Below are 24,512 nucleotides of genomic sequence, written 5' to 3'. Positions count from 1 at the left end.
TCTCGTGGTGTAGCAAGAGACAACCAACTGTATCATTGTCAACTACTGAGGTTGAGTATCGAGCAACAGCAATGGCAGCTCAAGAGAGCACATGGATAATACAACTAATGAATAATCTACATCAACCAGTAGATTATGCAGTTCCAATATATTGTGACAATCAATCAGCAATTCGTTTGGCAGAAAATCCAATCTTTCATGCAAGAACTAAGCATGTTCAAGTTCATTATCATTTTATCAGAGAAAAAGTTATGCAAGGAGAAATTGAGATGAGACAAATCAGTACAGATAATCAAGTTGCGGACGTGCTTACAAAAGGATTAAACGCCAACAAATTTAAGACGTTCCGTTATCAACTCAGCACAGTACAAAGGGTTGGTATTGAGGGGGAGTGTTGAAGATCAATACCAACTCATTAACGGATAAAAATAAAAATATAGATGAGAGTATTCTTTCTCATTCAATGGATAAGATTTAATAGATAGAAATTAGAATGTGTGGTTGAGAGTATTTCTCTCATTCAATAGATAGAATTTAATTGATAAGAATTAAAATGTATGGTTGAGAGTATTTCTCTCATCCAATGGATAGAGATAGAATTTCTTGGTAGATAGAATTTAGTTTTCTGATCAACTATGTATCTTGTATGGTGAGTACTATAAATACTTCCCTTGCATCCTTGTTTTATCATCCAACGAAAAATAAAAGTATAGAGTCTTGAAGTTGAAAGTTGTTCTTCATCTTCCTTTTCTTTTCCTCTATAAAATTGTGAGTGATCCTCAAAAGTGTTGTGGTGTCTTTGTAGTGTGAATATAATACAAGTAATTTATTTACTTGTTTATAGTCCAATTTGTTTTCTCGACAGGTGGCGGAGCACATGTACAGACCGCCGGCGAGGGATTCGGGGAAGAAGAGAATGCCTGAATCCCTTGGCGGAGCACACAACGGGGCCGGCCTCGGATGCGACCTCTGCCGCGTCATTCTACTCTTCGGGCTGAGCATTGTGCGGGGAGGTACACTTCTCCGTTCTTTTTACCCCTATTAAAACCCCGATCTCGAGGCTTCCGCCGGCCGAAATCGGCAAAGTTTTCATCTTCTTCTTGTCTAAATTTTTAGGGTTACGAAGATTCGTTTTTACTGGGATTTTTTTTTAACAAGTGTTGTTTCTATTTCGCTTTGGGGAAGAAACTGAAGCTTGAATCGTTGTTAGATTTTAGCATGAATGGTAGATGGTGCTATGTGCTGTTGTGGGTTGCGGAGAGAGGGAGGAAGGAGACGAGGTGGGACTTGTTGAAGAAGAGACTTGTGGTAGTCTGCCCGTCGGTTTCTCCATCGTTGGTGCGTGAAATCAATAGCAGGGATCAAGAGATGGATGCGGAGCAGAAACCGCAGGTCTTTCTGCTCAAGTTTTCCTGCTACGATAGGATGGGCCTTTTGCACGGTAACCTTGCTTCCACTCAGTATTCTCCTGTTACAAGTGATTGGAACCTTTTCCCCTCTTTTTTTTTGTCCTTCTCTTGATGCTTAATTTATTAAGATCTGTGTGAAATCTGAAAGTTCTTTGAAGTTTCTAATCCCTGAATCCCTTGGTGGAGCACATAACGGGGCCGCCGCCGGCTCCGCCAAAGCCATCTGCCATTGATGGCTTTGCCAGAGCACAAAGCCATCAATTTATTCTATTCAGCGCCGTCTTTTTCATGCTCTGTTCGGCGACGGCAGGGAAGAAGAGAATCCCTGAATCCCTTGGCGGAGCACACAACGGGGTCATCTGCCATTGATGGCTTTGGCGGAGCACAAAGGCATCTGCCATTGATAGCTTTGGCGGAGCACAAAGCCATCAATTTATTTTATTCAGCCCCGTCTTTTTCTTGCTCTGTTCGGCGACGGTAGGAAAGAAGAGAAGTCATCCTCTTCACGGGAGAGAAGTGATAAAAAGGTTTTCATTCAATTAAATTAATTCAAAAAGTTAAAAGGTAAATTAATAAATGTAAAACTAAGTAATTACATAATCTAAGTTGAACCAAACACCTAATAAATTATGTTGTATTTCTCATAATCTTAGTTATGTGATTACCTGATAATCACATAATTAAAATTATAGATGATGACTTGAACTAAATGTATCCTAAATTCATTATAGTCTATTAATTAATAGACTCTTTGTGTAAGCAAAGATGAAAAAGAATATCTCAACTGATACTTGGTCAATGTTCCGATTGGCCGCAATAATATGTTATCGAAATGATAATATGTTTGTGAATACCTTTATATTATTCAATAATAAAAAATTATGTGCTCCTACGGGTCGAAATAATTAAAACTTACTTGGATGTTCCATGTAATAGATTTTTATGAATTAAAAAATGGCTGATTAGATGTCTGATTTTCTTAATACAAAAGGTTGTTGTAGAAGGATGATTAAGATGAAGATTTTACTTTTTTACATGTAATAATAAATATTATAAAAAAAGTTCAAGCACAACCATTTGAATTGGGTTAGATTTAAATGTTAATATGTGTATCAAATCGCTACTAGAAAATAGAGTTGTAGATATAGAAAAAATCTATATCTAAAAATCATTTTTTTATCTTGAAAAGAAATTTGAGATAGAATATTTCATTAAAAAATTTATTATTGAAAGTCCCATCACTCATTTGGAGATGAAAATATTTCATCTTTACTTTTAGAAACGGATTAAAATATTTAAGTGGACTGAAATTAATTTCAAATATAAATCTCTAATTTTATTTTAAATCAATTGTTAATTTATCTCAAATAATATATAAATATAATTTTAAATAATTTATAAATTTATATATAATCTTATTTTTAAATTTATCATTAAATTTTATTATATTCTATTTTTATATTTTTATCTACATATTACAAACAGTTGCTCCCTGATTTATATAAATCTATTTTATTTCCATTTTAAAAACCTTACATCATTATACTTCCAACTCTTAATGGCTTGAGTTTGGACAATCTGAATGAATCAAATATGCATAATTAATAAATCATTACACTCTAAAGCGTAGATGAGAAAGGAAAAAAAATTTATCGTGGAAAATTATCTTCATAGGAAAAAAAAAAGAAAAGGTGAAGAAATTCTTTTCTTTGCATACTTATTTATCTTGATAGAGGAAGATGAATACATACGACGTAATTTTATAAATAAAAAAAATACATGCGTCATTTTCTTGATACATAGTATAATTTTGTCAATTAAAATGGATACATGCGTCATTTTTTTTCCCATCCGGTATTTTCCATCTAATTTTGAGTTGATCGATTTTAACTTCAAAATTACTCGTTGATGAATTACGTTTCTTTTCCGTCTGAAAATTTTAACAAAATAAATGCTAAAATTTTTTCATTATAAAATTTTTTTCTTAATTTTACTTTCAACTCTCTCAAGTAAGTTGACTATAAGATCATCACTCTAGACGATTTTACATCCGTATCTCCTTATGTTCTCATTTTTATGTTCCACATTCTTAGTCACTTTCTCGACTCTCGATCTTGTTGGACGAAGATCTCCACATATTCTAGATATTTAATTTGACTAATGTTCAAACTAATATGGTGTAGCTGTAAAACATTTCTTAGTTTTTCAAATAGAATCGAGTCCTACTCTTGACAAATTCATGAATAAATATTTTTTAATGATCGGTTGATATAAGAATACTGGATTGATGAATCATTCATTGTGAATATTTTTCGCTTTACTCTGATAACTAGTAGAAAATTTTGTAAGATTAAATTCATCACCATCCGGATTAGTTGATGATTCGGATTAGTTGACGTAAATTGAATTGCCAAGTACTTAAAAAAAAATGATATTTATTGATAAAATTGTAAATATTTAAATCTGAAGTCGCTCCTCCAAATATCTCAATCATGAATCAGCATCTTTAACTCTTTCTCATAATTAATTTTTGAGCTCACACATTAATTCTCCACAAGTTGCACGGGATGCCGAAGAAGATTCTATAGAGGAAGAAGACACACTTTGACGACTCTGGATCCACTACATCTCTTGTTGGATAATATGTTATGGGAGATAGCTGGGAAATTTAATTGAATTAAAATTATATAAAATCAATTTTAATTTAAGATTATTTGAGCAAATAATTATAGATTGTCGGCCTTGAAAGGCAGGTCAAGTTGTTAGGTTGTCTAGAAGATGGTTCCCTATTGCCTAGTCCGAGTGTATACTATCGAGTCCAGACTCCCGAGTGGACGCCAAGTTAGAAGATTCCGAGCGGAGTCGGGAAGTCGAGTTGTCGAGTCGGAAGATGTTGAGAGGAGTCGGGAGCCGAGTCGTTGAGTTGGAAGACTGAGTTGCCGATAAGAAGATGTTGAGACTTGCTTTCAAGCAATTTCCTTGAAACGGATTCACCCTACATTTGATTGTGCTTCGAGGTTCTCTCAGGTCATCTGTTTCCCAAGATACAACAGCAGAACCACGCATACAACCAAACATTGGTTACCCCGCACGACTGAGAGAAAAGATTCGGGGAATGAATGTGGAGGGAATTCTTTTGCTATTGCTTTCACTTCTTTCTTTACTCAAGATCTAGCCTCCTTATATAGGAGAGCTCACTCCTAGCTATAATGAATGACCGAGTTATGACCATCCAATGTTGGATTCAATGTTAGCAATTATTGCCGAGATGTTACGAAATCACTATTAATGGATTTAATGTCGGTCATTATTGTTGAGACGTAACAGAATCGTTATTAATGGATTTAATGTCAACCATTACTGTCGAGACATTACAAAATTGTCATTATTCTGTTTAATGTTTCTGTTATACTCTTGAGCAGGTAGTAAAAACAGATTTAGGTGAAAAACATTGGTTCATTCACTCAGATGCAATCGTTCGTTTAGGGAGATTGTTGATACAATTCCCCTCTGGTCAAGGTTGACCAATTAGATGTGAAGAAGAGTCAAGTAGGTCAAAGGGTTAACTGGATGCTTGACTGGGAAAGTCCTAACTGGAGGTTAGACAGTTGGAAATCCTGGTGAGTGAAGCCAGGTGAAAGACTTAGTAAGTGAAACTAGGCAGTTGGAAAATCCTAGTGGGTGAAGCTAGGTGAAAGTCCTGGTGAGTGAAGCCAGGCAGGTGAAAGTCTCGGTGAGTGAAGCCGGACAGTGGGAAAACCCTGGTGAATGAAGCCAGGTGAAAACCCTAGTGAGTGAAGCTAGGTGAAAATCCTAGTGAGTGAAGCCAGGCAGATAGGAAGTCCTAGTGAGTGAAGTTAGGCAGATGGAAAGACCTGGTAAGTGAAGCCAGGAACGTGAAAATCCAGGTGGGTCAAGGTTGACCGGACACCTGGTATAGGCAAGTTAAGTAGGTTAAAGGATTGACCGGATATTTGGCACAAGGAAATCCAGATGAGTCAAGGGTGACTGGACATCTAGTATTGAGAAGTCCAAGTAAGTCAAAGGATCGACTAAACACTTGGCACAAAAAGAAAAGTCCAAGTGGGTCCAAGGGATTGATCAGACACTTGGTAAAGGAGTCCTAGTAGGTCAAGGTTGACCAGATGCTAGGTATGATGTTCCAACAAGTCATGATTGACCAGATGTTGAAACTGGGGGCCCTAGACTTGGTTTAAGCAAGTCAAAGGGAGACTAATAGATCAACTAATTGATTGAACAGGGGTTCAATCGATCAGCTGATCGATTGGGGTTGTGTTGCGATAAGCAGTGGCCCAATCGATCGACCAATCAATTGGGAGCTTATATCGCACGCACAGAAGCATTCCCAATCGATCAGCCGATCGATTGGGCACCTTCAATCGATCTACCGATCGATTGGGGATCTGGAAATCGTGCACTGAAGCTAAATTGATCGAGTGATCGATACAGGCTATTTCTAGAGAGCACAGAGGTGCTCTGAATCGATCAGTCGATCGATTTAAAGCCTCCCCAATCGATTGAGAGTTATTCAATCGATTGGGATCCGATCGTTGCGCAGGTTATAGCCGTTGGCGAGTGCTTTCCTTCGCAGTTCTTCGACTCCACTCTCAGCGATTCTTCTCCACCGAGCTCAATGACACACGCCAGTTCTTGAAGGGTCTTGGAGTGAAGTGCAGTTGCATTCCAAGCATCAAGAGACATTCCCAAACAAGAAGAGAGCATAAGTATTGTAAACCTTGTAAGGTTTGTGTTTGTATTTCTTCTTGTTTTAAGTTGTATGCGTGTGTGAGTCTTGTACGAGATTTCTCCACCTCCGGTAGTTATCGAGAAAGAGTATTTTCTTAGTGGAGAGTGCTCGCGTGTGTGAATCATTGGATTAGTCATCTCTTCTTAAGGTGGATACCAAGTAAATCCTTATGTTAACATTGTAGAGTGCTTCGTAGTCTTATTCTGCTGTCTATCAACAACAACGAAGCAAGCAATCAAGTGCGACGAGTTATTCACGCCCCCCCCTCTAATACATTTCGATCCTAACAAGTGGTATCAAAACGAGATCGCTCTTCACCGAAATCATCGTTGAAAGGAGCAACAAGGCTAGAGGGTGAAGAAGTTGGAGCAAAATCTATAAAGTCGAAGACTCCAACAAAAAGCTCTACTTCAAATGGAATTCTGAGATGAACTCGGATTCGACACGAGGGTGCCTCCACCATTCACAATGACGAGCTTCGATTCTTGGAAATCAATGATAAAAAATTTTCTTATGATAGAGATAGAGCAATGGTTTGCTCTAATGGAAGGCTTTGAAGCTCCAACAAATTCAAAGGAAAAAATTCTCAAGAGGAGCAAGTGGAGCCAAGAGAAAATCCAAAGATGTGAGGCCAATGATAAAGTGACCAAGCTATTGGTCAATCTATTGTCGAGCAACATCTTGGAGCAAATTAAAGAATTTAAAGATGCCAAAGAGCTATGGAGCAAATTGACCAAGCTTCATGAAGAACCTTCCACTGTACCAAATCAAGACAAATCCAAAGAGGGCAACTCATTGGAGCAAGACCAAGAGGAGGAGGATTCCAAGGTTGAGAGATGCTCAACATCAGAAGAAGAGATTCTAGAAGCTTCATCCTCAAAGGAGTGCAACCAAAAGAGTAAGGAGGGAGCATATTCCGGATCAAGAAGGGATGAAGATGAAGAAGCTTCCACCTCCAAAAGTCAAGACAAATCAATTGTGTTGGTGCAGTAGGGTCGGTAAGAGGGGAGGGGTGAATTGCCTGCAAAAGAAAAATACCTTCCTCGTGCTTTCAACTTTAAAAATAGCAACAATAATAAAAATAAAAGAAATAGAAAATAAGAGACTCAGGAAATTAACTTGGTTACAACCAAGGTGGTTGTTAATCCAAAGTAGTTGAACAACTCTACTAGAAATGTCTCCTTCACTGTAGGCGGAGAAGCCTTTTTACACACTAAGAAAGTTCAGATGTTGCTAGGAATTGAATACATAGTTGAATACTTAATTTCTAGCTCTAGGGGGCTTTATATAGCTCTTGGAAACTCTATCTCGAGTCTTGAGGGCGCCTCCAAAGGGGTTGAGGGTGCCTCCAGCCGAGGCATCGGATAAAACTTTATCCAAATTCGAAACGATCAAGTAGACTGGGTCGAGGGCGCCCTCAATGACATTGAGGGTGCCTTCAATGTTGAGGGCGCCCTCAATGTTGTTGAGGGTGCCTTCAATGTTGTTGAGGGCGCCTTCAACCTGCATGGTATAAATAGCTTCCAGCTTCTCTTTTTCTTCTTCTTCCGAAGCTCCGATCGCTTGGGTGATTTTGACCAACCAAAATAGGGCTCACCCAAATCTAATTTCCGGCCTTCTCCTTGAGCAAGCTTTCGCTTCGGCTTCTCATCCCTCGAACGTCGCGTACGTTCTTCTCGTCCACCGGTATACTCTTCCGCAGCTCTTTCATCGTTCAGACGCACCGAGCCCGTCAGGTCCCTTCCCGTGTCGTCCTTCTCGCTAACTGCGTCTTTTGTTTGTCTTCCTGTGCTCCTAAGTTCCTACACACTTAGACACAGAGATTAAAACCAAACAGGACCTAACATAATTTGATTGATTATATCAAAACAACCACGGGGTTCAACAAATTAGAAGATCATCATTGTCGAATTAAGAGGAAGTCTCTACATCCGAATCAAAAGGAGAAGATGCCACCACTACAAGAAAAGGTATAACAATTTCAATTGTTAACAATAAAGATCATATCATTTGCTTTGAGTGTAGGGAAAAGGGGTATTACAAGAGTAAGTGCCCTAGATTAGCCAAGAAGAAGGGTCAAATGGCACCTAAGGTAAGGAGAAGCCTAAAGAGACCACCCACATAACAAAGAAGAGCAAGGAGCACATTGGGTGCTTCTTGTGTAATCAAAAAGGACATTACCAAAGCCAATGTCCAAAGGGGAAGAAAGCAGTCAAAGCTAAAGGAGAAAGCACAAGTAAAGGGACAGCTTCCAAGGTAAAACCTAAGGTATCATTTACTGAGCCTATCCCTTTGAGTAATGGTAAAAAGCATGCTAGTTCTAGCATATAGCATTTTAACACTATTTACCATGAAAATAGGAAGCATGATAAACTTAAGAAAAATTATATAGTTTATCATGCTAAAACCACCCCTAAGGCTAGCAAGGTAGATAAACTAGGAAATAAAACTAAGGACTTTAGGTATAAGCCTAAAAATAAAAATGCTCAAAGACAAAAAGAAAAATCTAAAACTAGGGATTTATGGAAAGAAAATCAAGTCTTGAGGTCAAGGCTTGATAAAATGGAAAATACCCTAAAAAGGATGAAAAATATCCTAAAAGAGAAAAATGAGCATAACCTAGATTTAGGACATCAAAGGTCATCTAATGCCCATAGAGGTTTGGAATACAACCCCAAAGCTAAGAAGGATGTAATATCTTATCATAGGATTCCATATAGCTATAAAACCAACTCTAGGTCTAGGGGTCAAGTCAAGGATACAAGGGAAGTTATCCCTAGGAGTATCTTTGCAACAACAAATATGACTAAGACTTCTAAGAAGTCTAAGAAAGTCACTAGGAAGGTCACAAGGAAAGTTATCCCTAGAGTTGACCTAGAGGAAGTGACCAAGGCTTCTAAGAAGCCTAGAAAGGTTATTAGGAAGGTATCAAGGGAAGTTATCCCTAGTGAATACCTAAAACATCCAAGGAGCACCAATAGGTGTTGGATTCCTAAGAGCATCTTTTCTACCCCTTAGATGGGTTAGAGAGTGTCAACTCAAATTGGAAGGGTAGTTAACCCAACCTTAATGAAGTTGACACTTGGAGAGTATTTTTAAGGTTATTGTTAACCTTTGAAAATGAAATGGATTATTGTTTACTCTTTGGAAGAGTAAAATGTGCCATAATTTGAAGAAATTGATTTAATTTTCATTGGCATAAAAAGGAAAGTGCAAAAGAAATGTCAAGTTGGGTTTTGACATTTTCTTAAGAAAATATGGGCAATCTAGGATTACTTTTAGGTTTAGCTAAGGATTTAAGGATACTTAGATAGATAATCTAGGTATATTATTTATGCTAATTGTCATGCTTTGTTTGCCCATTACATGCCATGACATCATATTTTACATTCATACTTATTATGAAAAATAATAAAAATATCATGGCATGTCATATATACATTATGTAGCTATAGTATATTTTCTTTTAAAAATTATTTTCATTTTGATGTATGCCATAAAAATCATCATGCATTATTTTAATTTCCTTGAAATCAAGGACAAATGACATTGACTAACAAGTGACATCGTAGGTGGATGCTCAAAATTTCTAAAATGCCTAGATATATATGCATAATCCCTAGTTTAGGGTAAAACCAAACTTTGTATCTTACAAAGAACCATAAGGTGACTTGTATGTGTTTTGGTACACATTAGATACAAGTGAGGTGTTAGGATGATAAACAAAACTCAAGATGTTGATTTAGTGCATCTTATTGAGTTTTTAAAATTCATCAAAACACATAGTTGTGTGTACTCCAATCATTGGGAAAACTAATGTACAAGTCATGTGCATTGAGCCCAAAGAACAGGGCTCGAAATTGATTTTGAAAAATATTTTAAATATACTTTGGAAAACCTTGATGAAGACTATCTTTTGATAGTAATAATCATTGAAAAGTTAGATACAAACTAGAAGAAAACACTAAAGTTTTTACAAGTCTTCAAGTTTGTGTCAATCTTTGAAAATAGGAAGTATTTTCATAGAAAATTATTTTTCCATGATAGTATATACCCTAAGTAATGTCTACATGAGTTTTTATAATTTTTTAAATTTTGTAAAATTTTTGAGGAGTTTCTAAATTTTGCTAAAATTTTATTTCAGAAAATCAGAGCTCCAATCGATTAGCTGATCGATTGGAGTGCCCCAATCGATCAGTCAATCGATTGGGAGGTATTTCCCGTAAGTAGTAGCTCACAGAATCAATCAGCCAATCGATCCATTCTCTCCTGGATCGATCGGGCAATCGATTCAGAGGCAGACTTTGCGAACAAAATCTCTCTGAATCGATCAGTGGATCGATTGAAATGATTTCAATCGATTGAGACCCAACCCAATCGATTGAAAATGTTGATTTTGGTTGGGAAAATTTGATTTCAATATTTAAAATTATTTTTAGTCTAGATAACCATTCTTAACCTCTTGACACACATTTGTATACATTTAGGGGGAGTTTTCATGATGAAAACAAGGATGGATTGGTTAAGGAAGACTAAGTAGGAGTTTAGGTTGAGGTTTGATTTCAATATTAAAGTTTTGAACCTCAAAACTTCTAAATTTGGGTTTCCTAAAGATTTAGGGATTCCAAGTCATTGTTGGTGCAATGACAGAAGTTATGAGTATGTCTTTAGGGGGAGTCACTCGCTAAGGACATGGAAATTATTTTTCGAAACCATGGAAGGTGGTATATCCTTCTCTTAAAAAATGCTCAAGGATGAGCATTGGATAAAATGAAGGGCATGAGACCTTCATTGTGTTTGTGAAGAGATTTAATGCTCAAGGGTGGACATTGAAGATAATGAAGGGAATGAGACCTTCATTGTTGGATTAGTTAATATTCAAGGGTGAGCATTGGAGATAATGAAGGGTATGAGACCTTCATTGTGGTGTTGTGAACAATGAGTAAAGTTGTGAACAACGGTGAGTAACTCTTCAGGGGGAAAGTTTTTGATGTATGCCAATAGGGGGAGAATATAGGATTTAAGTTAGGCATTCATTACCTAAAGAAGGAGTTTGCCCTCTAGAAAAGAGGGAGAATGAAGGAAACCCTCATTCATGCCTTGGCATGAAAGAAAGTTGAGGCTATGAGATTAGCCTAACTTAAAGGTATTATCAAACATCAAAAAGGGAGAGATTGTTGGTGCAATATCCCTAGGTCAAGGTTGACCTGGTTGACTAAGCTTAAGTTGGCTCAAGCTTGAGTCTTGATGTTTGGGTTTCGATGTTTGACAATACATGGAGATTACAGATGTAATTATTCGTTTGGGGAGATTGTTGATACAATTCCCCTCTAGTCAAGGTTGACCAGTTAAATGCGAAGAAGAGTCAAGTAGGTCAAAGGGTTGACTGGATGCTTGATTGGGAAAGTCCTAACTGGAGGTTAGGCAGTTGGAAATCCTAGTGAGTGAAGCTAGGTGAAAGACCAAGTGAGTGAAGCTAGGCAGTTGGAAAATTCTAGTGGGTGAAGCTAGGTGAAAGTCCTGGTGAGTGAAGCCAAGTAGGTGAAAGTCCTGGTGAGTGAAGCCGGGCAGTGGGAAAACCCTGGTGAGTGAAGCCAAGTGAAAACCCTAGTGAGTGAAGCTAGGTGAAAGTCCTGGTGAGTGAAGCCAGACAGATGGGAAGTCCTAGTGCGTGAAGCTAAGCAGATAGAAAGACCTAGTAAGTGAAGTCAGGCACGTGGAAATCCAGGTGGGTCAAGGTTGACTGGACACCTGGTATAGGAAAGTCCAAGTAGGTCAAAGGATTGACCGGATACTTGGTACAAGGAAATCTAGATGGGTAAAGGGTGACCGGACATCTAGTATTGAGAAGTCTAAGTAGGTCAAGGGATCGACCGGACACTTAGTACAAGGAGAAAAGTTCATGTGGGTCAAAGAGATTGATCAGACACTTGGTGAAGGAGTCCTAGCAGGTCAAGGTTGACCGGATGCTAGATATGATGTTCTAACAGGTCACGGTTGACCAGATGTTGGAACTGGGGACCCTAGACTTGGTTTAAGCAAGTCAAAGGGAGACCAATCGATCAACTGATCGATTGAACAGGGGTTTAATCGATCTGCCGATCGATTGGGGTTGTGCTGCGATAAGCATTGGCCCAATCGATCGACCGATCGATTGGGAGCTTATATCGTGCGCAAAGAAGCATTCCCAATTGATCAGCCGATCGATTGAGCACCTCCAATCGATCGATTGATCGATTGGGGAACTGGAAATCGTATATAGAAGCAGAATCGATCGGGCGATCAATTCAGGCTATTTTCAGAGAGCACAGAGGTGCTCTGAATCGATTAGCCGATCGATTCAAAGCCTCCCCAATCGATTGAGAGTCATTCAATCGATTGGGATCCGACCGTTGCCCAGGTTATAGCCGTTGGCAAGCACTTTCCTTCGTAGTTCTTCGACTCCACTCTCAGCGATTCTTCTCTACCGAGCTCAGTGACACACGCCAGTTCTTGAAGGGTCTTGGAGTGAAGTGCAGTTGCATTCCCAAGCATCAAGAGGCATTCCCAAACAAGAAGAGACCATAAGTGTTGTAAACCTTGTAAGGTTTGTGTTTGTATTTCTTCTTGTTTTGAGTTGTATGCGTGTGAGTCTTGTATGAGGTTTCTCCATCACCGGTAGTTACCAAAAAGGAGTATTTTCTTAGTGGAGAGTGCTCGCGTGTGTGGATCCTTGGATTAGTCACCTTTTTTTGAGGTTGATACTAAGTAAATCCTTGTGTTAGAATTTTAGAGTGCTTCATAGTCTTATTCCACTGCCTATCAACAACAACGAAGCAAGCAATTAAGCGTGACGAGCTATTCACCCCCCAACCCCCCCTAGCACATTTCGATCCTAACATAATCTCTATCCTTCACTGATATATTGTATTATTCCCCATAGTGAGCAACTTTGTTGGTGTAGTTAGGTTGTCCCTTTGAACCTAGTTTTTGAGATCTCCAGTCTGTATAGGTTAAGTTTCCTTTGCACCAATATTTCTCATTGGCATCAAGCCCATCGCTCGCAATGAACTTGCAACTAACTCTTTGTTTAACACTTTGATTAACGGATCTGCTAGGTTATCCTTTAACTTCACATAGTCAACAATGATAACTCCTATTGAGAGTAGTTATCTAATAATATTATATCTATGATATATATGTCTAAACTTACCATTATACAGATGACTGTGTCCGACCAATTGCTAATTGACTATCGCAATATATGCAAATTGTTGGCACCAATTTCGGCCATCTAGGAACATCTTCTAAGAATTATCGTATCCATTCAGACTCTTCACCACATTTTTCAAGAGTTATAAACTCAGTTCCATCATGGATATGATTATTATGGTTTGCTTAGAAGATTTTCATAAAATGGCTGCACCTCCTGGAGTGAATACATATCCACTTGTAGACTTAGAGTCTTTTATATTAGATATCTAACTTGCATCACTGTATCCTTCGATCATAGCAAGATATCTTGTATAATATAGTCCATATTCATGAATATATCTTAAGTACCTCAGTTCTCTTGTTATCTCTTTCCAGTGCTCAACACTGTGATTACTCATGTATATACTCAGTTTAGTTACTGCGTAGGCTAAGTCTGGTAGTGTACAATACATCAGGTACATCAAACCTCTAAACACTTGAGAGTACTCTATTTGAGAGATACTTTCTCCTCGATTCTTTAATAGATATTGACTTGTATCTATCAACGTTCATGCCAACAGAGTATCACTCTTGGTGAATTTCTCAAGAGTTTTATCCACGTAATTAGACTGACTAAGAACAAGTCCTTATATTGTTCTAAGAATTTTGATTCCTCGAATCACATTAGTTAGGCCCATATCTTTCATAACAAATCTTGAGTTCAATATGTGTTTAGTGGATTTGATTATCTTATCATTACTTTCAATGATAAGTATGTCATTTACATATATGCACAAGATGGCATAGTCATTCTTTGTGGCTTTCATGTAGATACATTTATCACATTCATTAATTTTGAATCCACATTCCTTCTTGACATTGTCAAATTTCTCATATCACCACTTCAGTGCTTGTTTCAAGCCATATAATGACTTCACCAATTTACAAACCTTATTTTCCTGCCCTGACACATAAACTTTTCAAGTTGTTCTATGTAGATTTCTTCTTCTTCTAAATCCCCATTTAGAAAGGTCGTCTTTATATTCACCTGATGTATTTCTAGTTTTCATAGAGCGACAATAGTCAACAAAACTCTAATGGAAGTTATTCTCGATACCGAAGAATACGTATCAAAGAAATCAAGGTCTTCTCATTATTGGTATCCTTTAATTACCAATATGGCCTTGTACTTATTAACCATACCGTCTGATTTCATTTTCTTCTTGAAGATCTACTTGCAACCTAATGGTGTATACTTCCTGAAGGAAGATCCACAAGTTTCTAAGTATGATTTTGCAAGATAGAGTCTATCTCAGATGTAATTGTCTCTTTCTAGTGAGGTATATCAGAAGAACTTACTGATTTTGAGTAACTTTAGAGCTCACTTTTCAATACGAAAGTGATAAAATCCATTCCGTAGGATTTTTCCACCCAAGCTCTTTTTCTTCGTCTAAGTTTAACTTCAACTGGTTCATCATCTTCTTCTTCCTCTTATGTTTCTAATGCCCATTTTGAGGAACTTACTTCCTCTCGGCTCTTATACAAAAAGACATGCTCAAAGAATGATGCATTTTTTAATTCTATTATTGAGTTTTTGTGTATAACCGATATTTATGACTTATACACTAAAAACTAATATGCACTATTGTTATATATATCTCTAATAAATATGCAATCAGCAGTTTTTAGTCCTATCTTAATCCTTTTTGGATTAGACACTAAAACTTTGGCAAGACACCCCCATATTCATAAATATTTGTAGGACCTGACTTCCATTCCACAATTCATAACGGCTCTTATCTATTTTTTTTGGTATCTTATTTAAAAGATAATTAGCTGTTAACACAACTTCACTCTCACATAAACTTTGACAGTCCAGAGCTCAATAGAAGAGTATTCATCATCTCCTTAAGAGTATGATTCTTTTGCTTAGCAATTCCATTTTACTGAGGAGTATAAGGAGCTCTTGTTTCATGTCTGATCTCATGTTCAGCACACCACTCAATTACTTCAAACCACCTTAATCTTCTTATTAAGTTGATTTTCAACCTCATTCTTATAGAGAACAAATTTCTCTATAGCTTCATCCTTACTTTTGAGAAGATACACAAAATAATATTTTGTGTCATCATCTATAAAAGTGATGAAGTACTTATTGCCACCACATCCCAGTGTACCTTTTAGATTTCACACGTCAGTATGAATTAAGATGAATGGTTAACTGCTTCTTTCAATATGTTGAAAGGATGACCTTGTCATTTTTGCTTCAATATAAATTTTACACTTGTGTTTAGGGTCAAGGTGGAATGTTGGTATGCTTTTCATGTTAATTAATCTACGCAACACATCATAGTTAACATGTTCTAGTCTACTATGCCACAAACATGAAGACTCAAGCATATAAATAAAAAAGTTTATAGTTTTATTAACCTTAGACACAATCACCATTACATTGAACTTAAACATCCCATTGGTTACATAACTCTTTCCTAAAAATACTCTCTTTTTGGAAAGAATAACTCTTTCTGACTCAAAAATAATATGGAAGTTATGCTTGCCTAACATGATTGATAACTATCATTTTGTCATGATATTATGATTCACATAAGTATATCATTTGATCTTCTCATGTGTTAATTCTATGTTTATATCATATTTCATGAGTTGTATTCATTTGTGGACTTAATTATAAATTATCTTATATTCATGATATTTGATGCTAATATTTGGATATATTCTTAGTTTGCATCAAAGGGGCAAGGACTCGATCGGATCAGACTAGATTTAGGCTCAATCTAGGGCTAATTGAAGAGATCAAGCTCTAAAGTAATATGGACCATTCATTCAAGATTTAGAGAGATCTGAGCCATCCGTCAAGGATCTCATCCATCCAAGCCAAGGGGAAGTAGATCACAGCCATTAATCAAGATCCAGAGCTTTTGATCCAGATCTGAATTGAACTGACAGTTGATCAAGATATGAAGCATTCTGGGCCATCCATTCAGATCTGAGATGAGTTCAAATGAGAAGCTACAGAGTTGATTCTTCATTCGTCAAATTCTACAATGATCGCAGGAAGCAGAGGGGGGTGATCCTCTTCCTCGATCCACCTTTCACTATCGGCGAGCAAGTGAGGTCAATGGCGACCCTTCCTCCGGCTGAAATCCACCCATCAGAAACCGGTGATGCCACTTCAACCCTCTGATTCATCAGTAATCTCCAACTCTGTTGTGATTTTGGGTGAAGAAGAAGAACCTAAGAAGTGAAGCAATCCAGTGGTTTGAGCTGATTTTCTCCCTTTCCAGCCGGCGATCTTCCTTCCTTGAAGCTCTACGACCATCTGAATGGACAGGAGAGTTTGCTCTGCTCCATTCCTATGATTTCTATTCCATCATCGCTAGCTGCATTTACCAAATCAAGAGTGCATCTGATTGGATTGGTTCTTCGCCGATTGTAAGATTTTGACATCTTTGTCAATATCAGTGAGTGCTTGGGGATTCCCAGCTCACCTTGGTTCATCATTTTCCTCCTCTTATTTTTGCATCTCCATTCTTGCAATTTCTAGCTAAGTTTCTATTTCCTTTACTGTTTAGTTTTATAGACTTGAATTAGTTTAGTTATATATAGTTTTATATCTGTTTTCTTGTCTGTGGCTCATCTGAATGCTTGTTAGCTCCACTGATGGAGATCTAGATCTGAATTTGTAGTTCATGTTCTAATAGATTTAATTGCAGCAACTTGGTTGATTTAATTCTTTAATGCATTTGAATTTGAATCTGATTGAGGTCGATTTAGTTTGTTGTTCTCTTGTTTGTGCCCTTTTACATTTGAATTCTTACTTACTTAGTTAATTGTAGTGGCTTAATGATAATCCTTATTTAGATTAGATTTGTATCCTCATTAGTTAAGGTTAGATTAGATCATTTGTCTTCTTTGATTTCTATGATTTGGATTGCAATTGCAGTGTAGGTTGTTTGAATCCTTGTTAATTGCATGTCTTTAGTTTCCTTTCTCAGTTATAACTCATTATATAATAAACCCATTAGAATCTCAAAATGCAAACCCCATTCATAAATAAATTGATCTTAGGTTTATCATGCATCAACTACATTCGTTGGGAGACAACCCGAGTCATCTCTATGCTACATTAGTGTAGAATGAATTTGGTCACTTAATTTTTTTGATACCCATTTCACGACAAAATTAGGGTTTATCAAAATTAGTGTCGTTGCTGGGGAATGTAGCGGTATTTGATACCTTAGGATTGTTTTTCTCTTATTACATAAAAATTTGAAATAGATTGTTGTCAAATGCTTTAATGTTCATACATCCATGTGTTTGATCTTATATGTTCCCGTGTCTTCTGATCTTATTTACTAAGTGTTTCAGTGTAAGAACAAGAAATTTCTTTGACCATGGATCCATATTATCAACATTTTGGAAGTGGGATGGAGAGTCAGTACTATCAGCCTAATCGACCTCAATACTATCATCCTGAGCCTCAGTATTATCACCCTCAGACTCAGTATTATCAACCTGAACCTCAATATTATCCACCATAGAGTAGCCCAATAGGTATGGTTTATTTCCAAATTCAAATAATTCTAATTGGGTGGATCAATCACATTTCAGGTATGAGGATACACAATGACAATTTCCTGAGCCATATCCAACATATCAGAGCCCACAAGGATTTCATGATAAGTATAAGCCTACTTGGCCACATACAATCCAGCAGGGTGATCTAGCTCCCTAGGGTACATTTCAAGATGAAGTTCATGCCCCTAGTTCAACACAGGACCTTCGGGAGATTATCCAGCTAATGATAGAGCATCAAAAGCAACAATTTACTCCAAAACAAGCACAATTTGTAAATACAAATAGACCAATTTGCATCATCTGTTAGCCAGCAACAAGCACCATGCTTCAATGAGAAGAGGGATTGTAGTGTTTTTGACAGACTTGATCTTATCTCCATTACTCCACAAGACTCCTCTAGTATTTCTTATTGTGATGCTATAATTGTAAGAATTTCTGACTCTGTTGATACTGTTGTTGTAGATGTTGTTGATGATGTAAGTACCGATGTTGATGATGAGGAGAGTGTAGGGGATTACATAGTAGAAGCAATACCCCAAGAATCACTTATTCCAGTTGCATAATCACCTGAACTAGGTATTGATGATGTGTGTAGGGGATTGTACATTGGAAGTAATACCCCATGAACCACCTGAACCAGAGCTTGAGCTATTATTTGATGAGGAGGAGGTCACATTCACCATTCCAGAACCTCCATGTACCTTTCAATATGACAAGGTTAGTATTTCTTATAATTCATCAGAAGATTTTATAGAGGTACCATTAATTGATTTTGTTGGATATGATGCATTTCTTGAACCATGTAATGTAGAAATTAATATTTTCCCATTCTTGAACCATGAAATTGATTTCGTTGTCTTACATTGATTTTGTAGGAGACTATAAACTTCCGGAGTGGATGCTTAAACTAAACCGCCTTCAACCTCTGGGAAGAACTTTTAAACAAAATAGGGTGAAGGGAGCGGTCTTTAATTCAAATGCAATCATTCCACTCCCAACTTGGATTTTGCTTCTTAACTGACTCCAACCACCGGGAAGGTTCATTCCAATACCGGCGTGGATGCCACTTCTAAATCGTTTGTAACCGCCCAAAATAAAGGGGAGTTCATTCTTTGTTTTTCTTTTTTGCTTTATACTTTTCTTTAGTTTCATACTTTACATTTACATTTTGCTTCCATATTTTGCACTTTGTTTAGTCTACATAGCATTTCATTTTGAATAAAATTCTCTATGAAATTGTTCTAGTAATAGTTTTAAGATGGTAAAAGTTTTTTAAGTTTGAACGTCAATTTTTAGGTCATTTTACATGATTTAATACTTTACTCGCATGCTATTGGTTAATGTGGTGATGGATTCTATTTTGATTAATTGAGGGAGGGGGGGGGAGTTTGCAATTGATTCTGAAAGGTAATGTAGGTCACTATTGTGAGGGATTCTAAACCAGAGTTGCTGAATTATGTCAAACTTGTTTTGTTTGTTGAATGCTATATAACTTTAGTGACTCTAATTGAATGCTCTACCATGTGTTGAGTTCCGAATCGGTTTGATAGAGGCACTATACAGCAACATTGAGATTCTACACTATTTCATTTCTTAAGAAGTTGGAATTTGAACTGGTATTCTGTCCTAAAACTCTATTGAGTTTGAGTCCTAGTTTTGATTTCCTAAATGGCATACAACTGATGAAACTAAACTGATTTCTGGAAAGAAAAAAATGACAGAAAATTGAACATGTTATGGAATTTCTGTGATTGCCAGAATTAACAGATGGCTTAATCAGTAAAGTGTCCAAGCCTATCTCTTTGAGCCCGATTTCTAAAATTGGTCAAAATAAACAAGAGATGCAACTAAATTCTAGATTGCTATAGGAATCTTGAGTGCTAGCCTCGAAGATAAGAATGTACATTGAAAGTTAGACAAGAAATCAGGACTGTTTTATGCTAGCTAATCTTGTTTTTTTTTTACCAGAAACAAATTGAATTCAAGCCTCTATTGGTTCAGTGCTTAATAATGTTTTCTTCCAAACTTAACCCTTCTTGAGATAGGCTAAGATGTCATTAAATTTTGAAGTATGAAACTTAAGTCTGGAAAAGGCTGGAATTTCCAAAAATGAGCTAATTTCTGAAATTGAAGTACAACAGTAGCATGTATTTGAAATTATAAACATTTGTATCAGAATAACAACAGAGGGATCTCCAAGCATTGTAAGAAGTTGAGACTTAATTGAACTGAGGTCATAAACCTGTTTCCTGAATGTCACAACTGAATTGAAATTCAGAAGCAAGATTTCAGAAATCCTGGTTCCCTGTTTCAGCAACTCAGAAATCATATTCTAATTCAGTTTGTAATCACTGATTAGGGACAACCTTATGAGAAATTCATACCACTACAGAAAAACTTGATTGGTACCAATTTCATATGTTGATTCTGAAGAACAACACCTAACTTATTCCAAGATGAATGTTCTCTGCTAAGGAAGAAAGAAAAACAGGAAATCGAAACAAAGAAAAATCTGGAGTTTTCTGGTATCTGAATAAAAAAAACTGTCATGTTGAATCTGATTTGATTCTCTAAATCTAAATCCGAAATGGAGAAATTCTTTGAGATTGAATTTGAACCTGATCTCCGGGAAACTGAACTTCTATGAGTATGATTACGTCGTCCAAATTTCTGAAACTTGTGAAGACATAATTCATTGGGTTTTGCTGAATTTGTTTTCTTAAGTTCAAATATGCAGGAATTTCTCAAGCTTGAGTCTGAATCAGAATTTTGAACTGGATTCTTAAATCTAGAAATTATGAATGGGGTTTTGAATTCTGAATTTGTATGATTTAATTGGAACAAGTGTGGTTGATTCATATGGTGTCGTATTGGGAATATGTCTACAAGCTAGTGTAGGGGTTCTCTGATGGAGCTGTGGCATTGAAATTGCAGGAAATACAAAATTTGTATAACACAACTTAAACCTTGATTCTTCTGGAATTTAAGCTTGAAAAGAAATGCTAAATCAGATTCCTAAAACCATGGTTAGTGCAATACTTATTCTCAGATAATATAGCTAGTAAAATGATATGGAAACAGAAGTATAACAGTGAGGTTTTGAAGCTGAATTATGAATCAGGAAAAAAACCTGTAGAAACTGCAACTCATTTATAGCAAAGATCATTTCTAAAATTGAAGTATCAACTTGGTCTATTGTGTGCCAATTTCTATGACATTACTGAAGGAATACCAAGTTGTTTTCAATTATAAAAAAAATCCAAGGCGGAGGGTAAATGTTGCTGCCAGTTTTCGATTTTGTTGCTGGAAATGAATTATATTGAATCTGTTATGAGCAAGTTCTCTTTTCAAGTTCCTAATAAGTGAGAAGCCACATGAAGTTGTTGGTCTTATATTGTCATTTGATGCACTTCTCTTCCCAAATCCTTTAGGGTTTAGTACTTGCAGATCCAGGAAGCTAATTTCTGCATTTGATGAGAAGTTGAGTTATGAGTTGGATAAAATGCAGTGTTCTAAGTCTTTATTTCAGAGAGTGGCTCTACTTCTGAATTCCTTTTGGCATGTTTTTTGAATTTTTGGAATGCAAAGATTGATCTCATCTTAAGGGTGTTCTTGAATACAAGAACTAGGAAACCACAACAATCATTTTGGAAGTTGCGTGGTTCATGAGAAAAAAATTGGTTCTATAGTGACAAATAAAGAGTATCAAGTTGACAAGACATTGTATCAAGATTTTTGGATAACTATCCAATTGAAGAAGAGTTTGGATTAATCTTTTGTTTACTCATTGAAAAATAGTATTCATCTCTTTTCACATTAGTTGGTCAACTCATCAAGTTTATTCCTCCAATACTCTTAATTCTTCATTGATTCCTTTTCTTTTTCCTATTACATTCATTTTTATTGATTCCATTGAAATTTTCAATAAATCCTTTTGATTCATGTGTGCTATATTTTATGGTGGTGGAGAATTAGAAAATATGCAAGCATATGGTAATGAAGTGTTGTGAGTGACATTGAGTGAGCTCCACTTATATATGTTTGAGTGTGAGAGTTAGAATAGGTGAATACCTTGTGAGATTGCATCTTGCTTAATTCTTCAATTGGATTGAAATCGCCATATTTATTGATTATTGTAGGGATTGTATTCATGATTGTTTTGATCTTTAGATGGTCTTAGTTAAATTTCTTTTATGATCTTCTAGGTATTGCTAGGGAATTATTGTGGAGATGAATATTAGTAGTTTCTTCTATTTTGTTTGCTTGTCAGAGACGTGCAAGAATAAGTGTGAGGGAATTTGATAACCATCATTTTGTCATGATATTTTGATTCATATAAGCATATCATTTGATCTTTTCATGTATTAATTATATGTTTATATCACATTTCATGAGATGTATTCATTTGTAAACTTAATTGTAAATTATCTTATATTCACAGTATTTGATGCTAATATTTGGATATATTCTTAGTTTGCATCAAAGGGGCAAGGACTCGATCGGATCAAACCATATTTGGATTCAAATCTAGAGCTAATTGAAGAGATCAAGCTCTAAAGTAATATGGACCATTCATTCAAGATTTAGAGAGAGTTGAGCCATCCGTCAAGGATATGGTCCATCCAAGCCAAGGGAAAATAGATCATAGACATCGATCAAGATCCAGAGCTTTTGATCCAGATCTGAATTGATCCGACTGTTGATCAAGATCTAAAGCATTCTGGATCGTCCATTCAGATATGAGATGAGTTCAAATGAGAAGCTACAGTCTTGATTCTTCGTTCGTCAAATTCTACAGCGATTGCGCAAATCAGAGGTGGGCGATCCTCTTCCTCGATCCACCTTTCACCGTCGACGAGCAAGCGAGGTCAAGGGCGGCCCTTCCTACGGCTGAAATCCACCCATCTGAAATCAGTGACACCACTTCAGCCCTTTGATTCATCACTGATCTCCAACTCTATTGCGATTTTGTGCAAAGAAGAAGAAGCTGAGAAGTGGAGCAATCCGGTGGTTTAAGCTGATTTTCTCCCTTTCCAGCTGGCGATCTTCCTTCCTCGAAGCTCTACGACATCTGAATGGACAGGAGAGTTTGCTCTGCTCCATTCCTCTGATTTCTATTCCATCATCGCTAGCCGCATCTACCAAATCTAGAGTGCATCTGATTAGATCGGTTCTTCGTCGATTGTAAGATTTTGACATCTTTGTCAATATCAGTGAGTGCTTGGGGATTCCCAGCTCACCTTGGTTCATCATTTTCCTCCTCTAATTTTTGCATCTCCGTTCTTGCAATTTCTAGCTGAGTTTCTGTTTCCTTTACTGTTTAGTTTTATAGACTTGAATTAGTTTAGTTATATATAGTTTTATATCTATTTTCTTGTCTGTGGCTCATCTGAATGCTTGTTAGCTCCACTGATGGAGATCTAGATCTGAATTTGTAGTTCATGTTCTAATAGATTTAATTGCAGCAACTTGGTTGGTTTAATTCTTTAATGAATTTGAATTTGAATCTGATTGAGGTCGATTTAGTTTGTTGTTTTCTTGTTTGTGCCCTTTTACATTTGAATTCTTGCTTACTTAGTTAATTGTAGTGGCTTAATGATGATCCCTATTTAGATTAGATTTGTATCCTCATTAGTTAAGGTTAGATTAGATCACTTGTCTTCTTTGATTTCTATGATTTGGATTGCAATTGCAATGTAGGTTGTTTGAATCCTTGTTAATTGCATGTCTTTAATTTCCTTTCTCAATTATAACTCATTATATAATAAACCCATTAGAATCTCAAAATCCAAACTCTATTCATAAATAAATTGATCCTAGGTTTATCATGCATCAGTTACATTCATTGGGAGACGACTCGAGTCATCTCTATGCTATATTAGTGTAGAATGAATTCTGTCACTTAATTCTTTTGATACCCATTTCATGACAAAATTAGGGTTTACTAATGATTCGGACACTAGATTCTTCTGAATCTTCAGAATATATAACACATTATTGAGAGTTAACTCATTACCTGAGGTCAGTTTCAACACCACTTTTCCTTGGCCCATAATGTTCGAGGTTGCTGAGTTCTCCATGAATAATTTCTTTTAATCTTTGATTTTTTGAAAGTTATGGAGAAATTTCTTGTTGCAATAGATATGTCTAGTAGTACCAGTATCGATCCACCATTGCTACAGATTTGAATCCACCAAGTTCAGTTCGGAGACCACGTCACAGAGGTCACCCATTTCTTATCCCTCGTTCAAGTTGTTCTCCTGCTTGAGACAACAACTTTCTCTCGGAACTCTTGTTTTCTTCCTCAATTCGAAGTCTAACAATGAGTTCTTCCAAGTTCATCTCCTTCCGCTTGTGCTTTAAGTAGTTCTTAAAGTCCTTCCAATCGGGAATAGAGCTGTCAGACGGGTCAACCTTGGTGGGGCGGGGAGGCTCGTGGTGAGTTGGCTATTTAGCAGGATGGGATGGGTTAATCCGTCATCTTAGCAAGTTGGGAAATCTCCAATCTAATTCAATCCAAGGTGGATTATGAGTTAGGCTGGCCAGCCCACGAGCCCATCAAA

The 24,512-nt window shown here is 36.7% G+C and overlaps 1 protein-coding gene across 8 annotated transcripts; it reads left to right on the top strand.

The window, feature by feature from the left end:
- Nucleotides 1-660: 660 nt before the first annotated feature.
- On the top strand, nt 661-23,201 carry LOC121985362 (ACT domain-containing protein ACR10-like). Of its 8 annotated transcripts, none has more exons than XR_006113138.1 (6): nt 682-768; nt 845-1,013; nt 1,211-1,441; nt 16,093-16,803; nt 18,545-18,666; nt 18,825-23,201. XR_006113138.1 is itself a non-coding variant. In XM_042538766.1 (5 exons), exons 2-5 carry the CDS (start codon nt 878-880, stop codon nt 18,858-18,860), a joined length of 525 nt encoding a protein of 174 aa, XP_042394700.1. In that variant the 5' UTR covers nt 661-768; nt 866-877; the 3' UTR covers nt 18,861-23,201. The 8 variants fall into 8 exon arrangements, 2 of the variants coding, with proteins under 2 accessions (XP_042394700.1, XP_042394699.1); XR_006113137.1 differs by having other exon boundaries at nt 18,412-18,666; XR_006113136.1 differs by having other exon boundaries at nt 17,983-18,666.
- Nucleotides 23,202-24,512: the final 1,311 nt, after the last annotated feature.

The sequence above is a fragment of the Zingiber officinale genome, chromosome 5B, assembly GCF_018446385.1.
Source record: "Zingiber officinale cultivar Zhangliang chromosome 5B, Zo_v1.1, whole genome shotgun sequence".
Taxonomy (NCBI): domain Eukaryota; kingdom Viridiplantae; phylum Streptophyta; class Magnoliopsida; order Zingiberales; family Zingiberaceae; genus Zingiber; species Zingiber officinale.
Note: the sequence above shows the minus strand (reverse complement) of the source record. Positions and strands in the feature narration are given on the sequence as shown.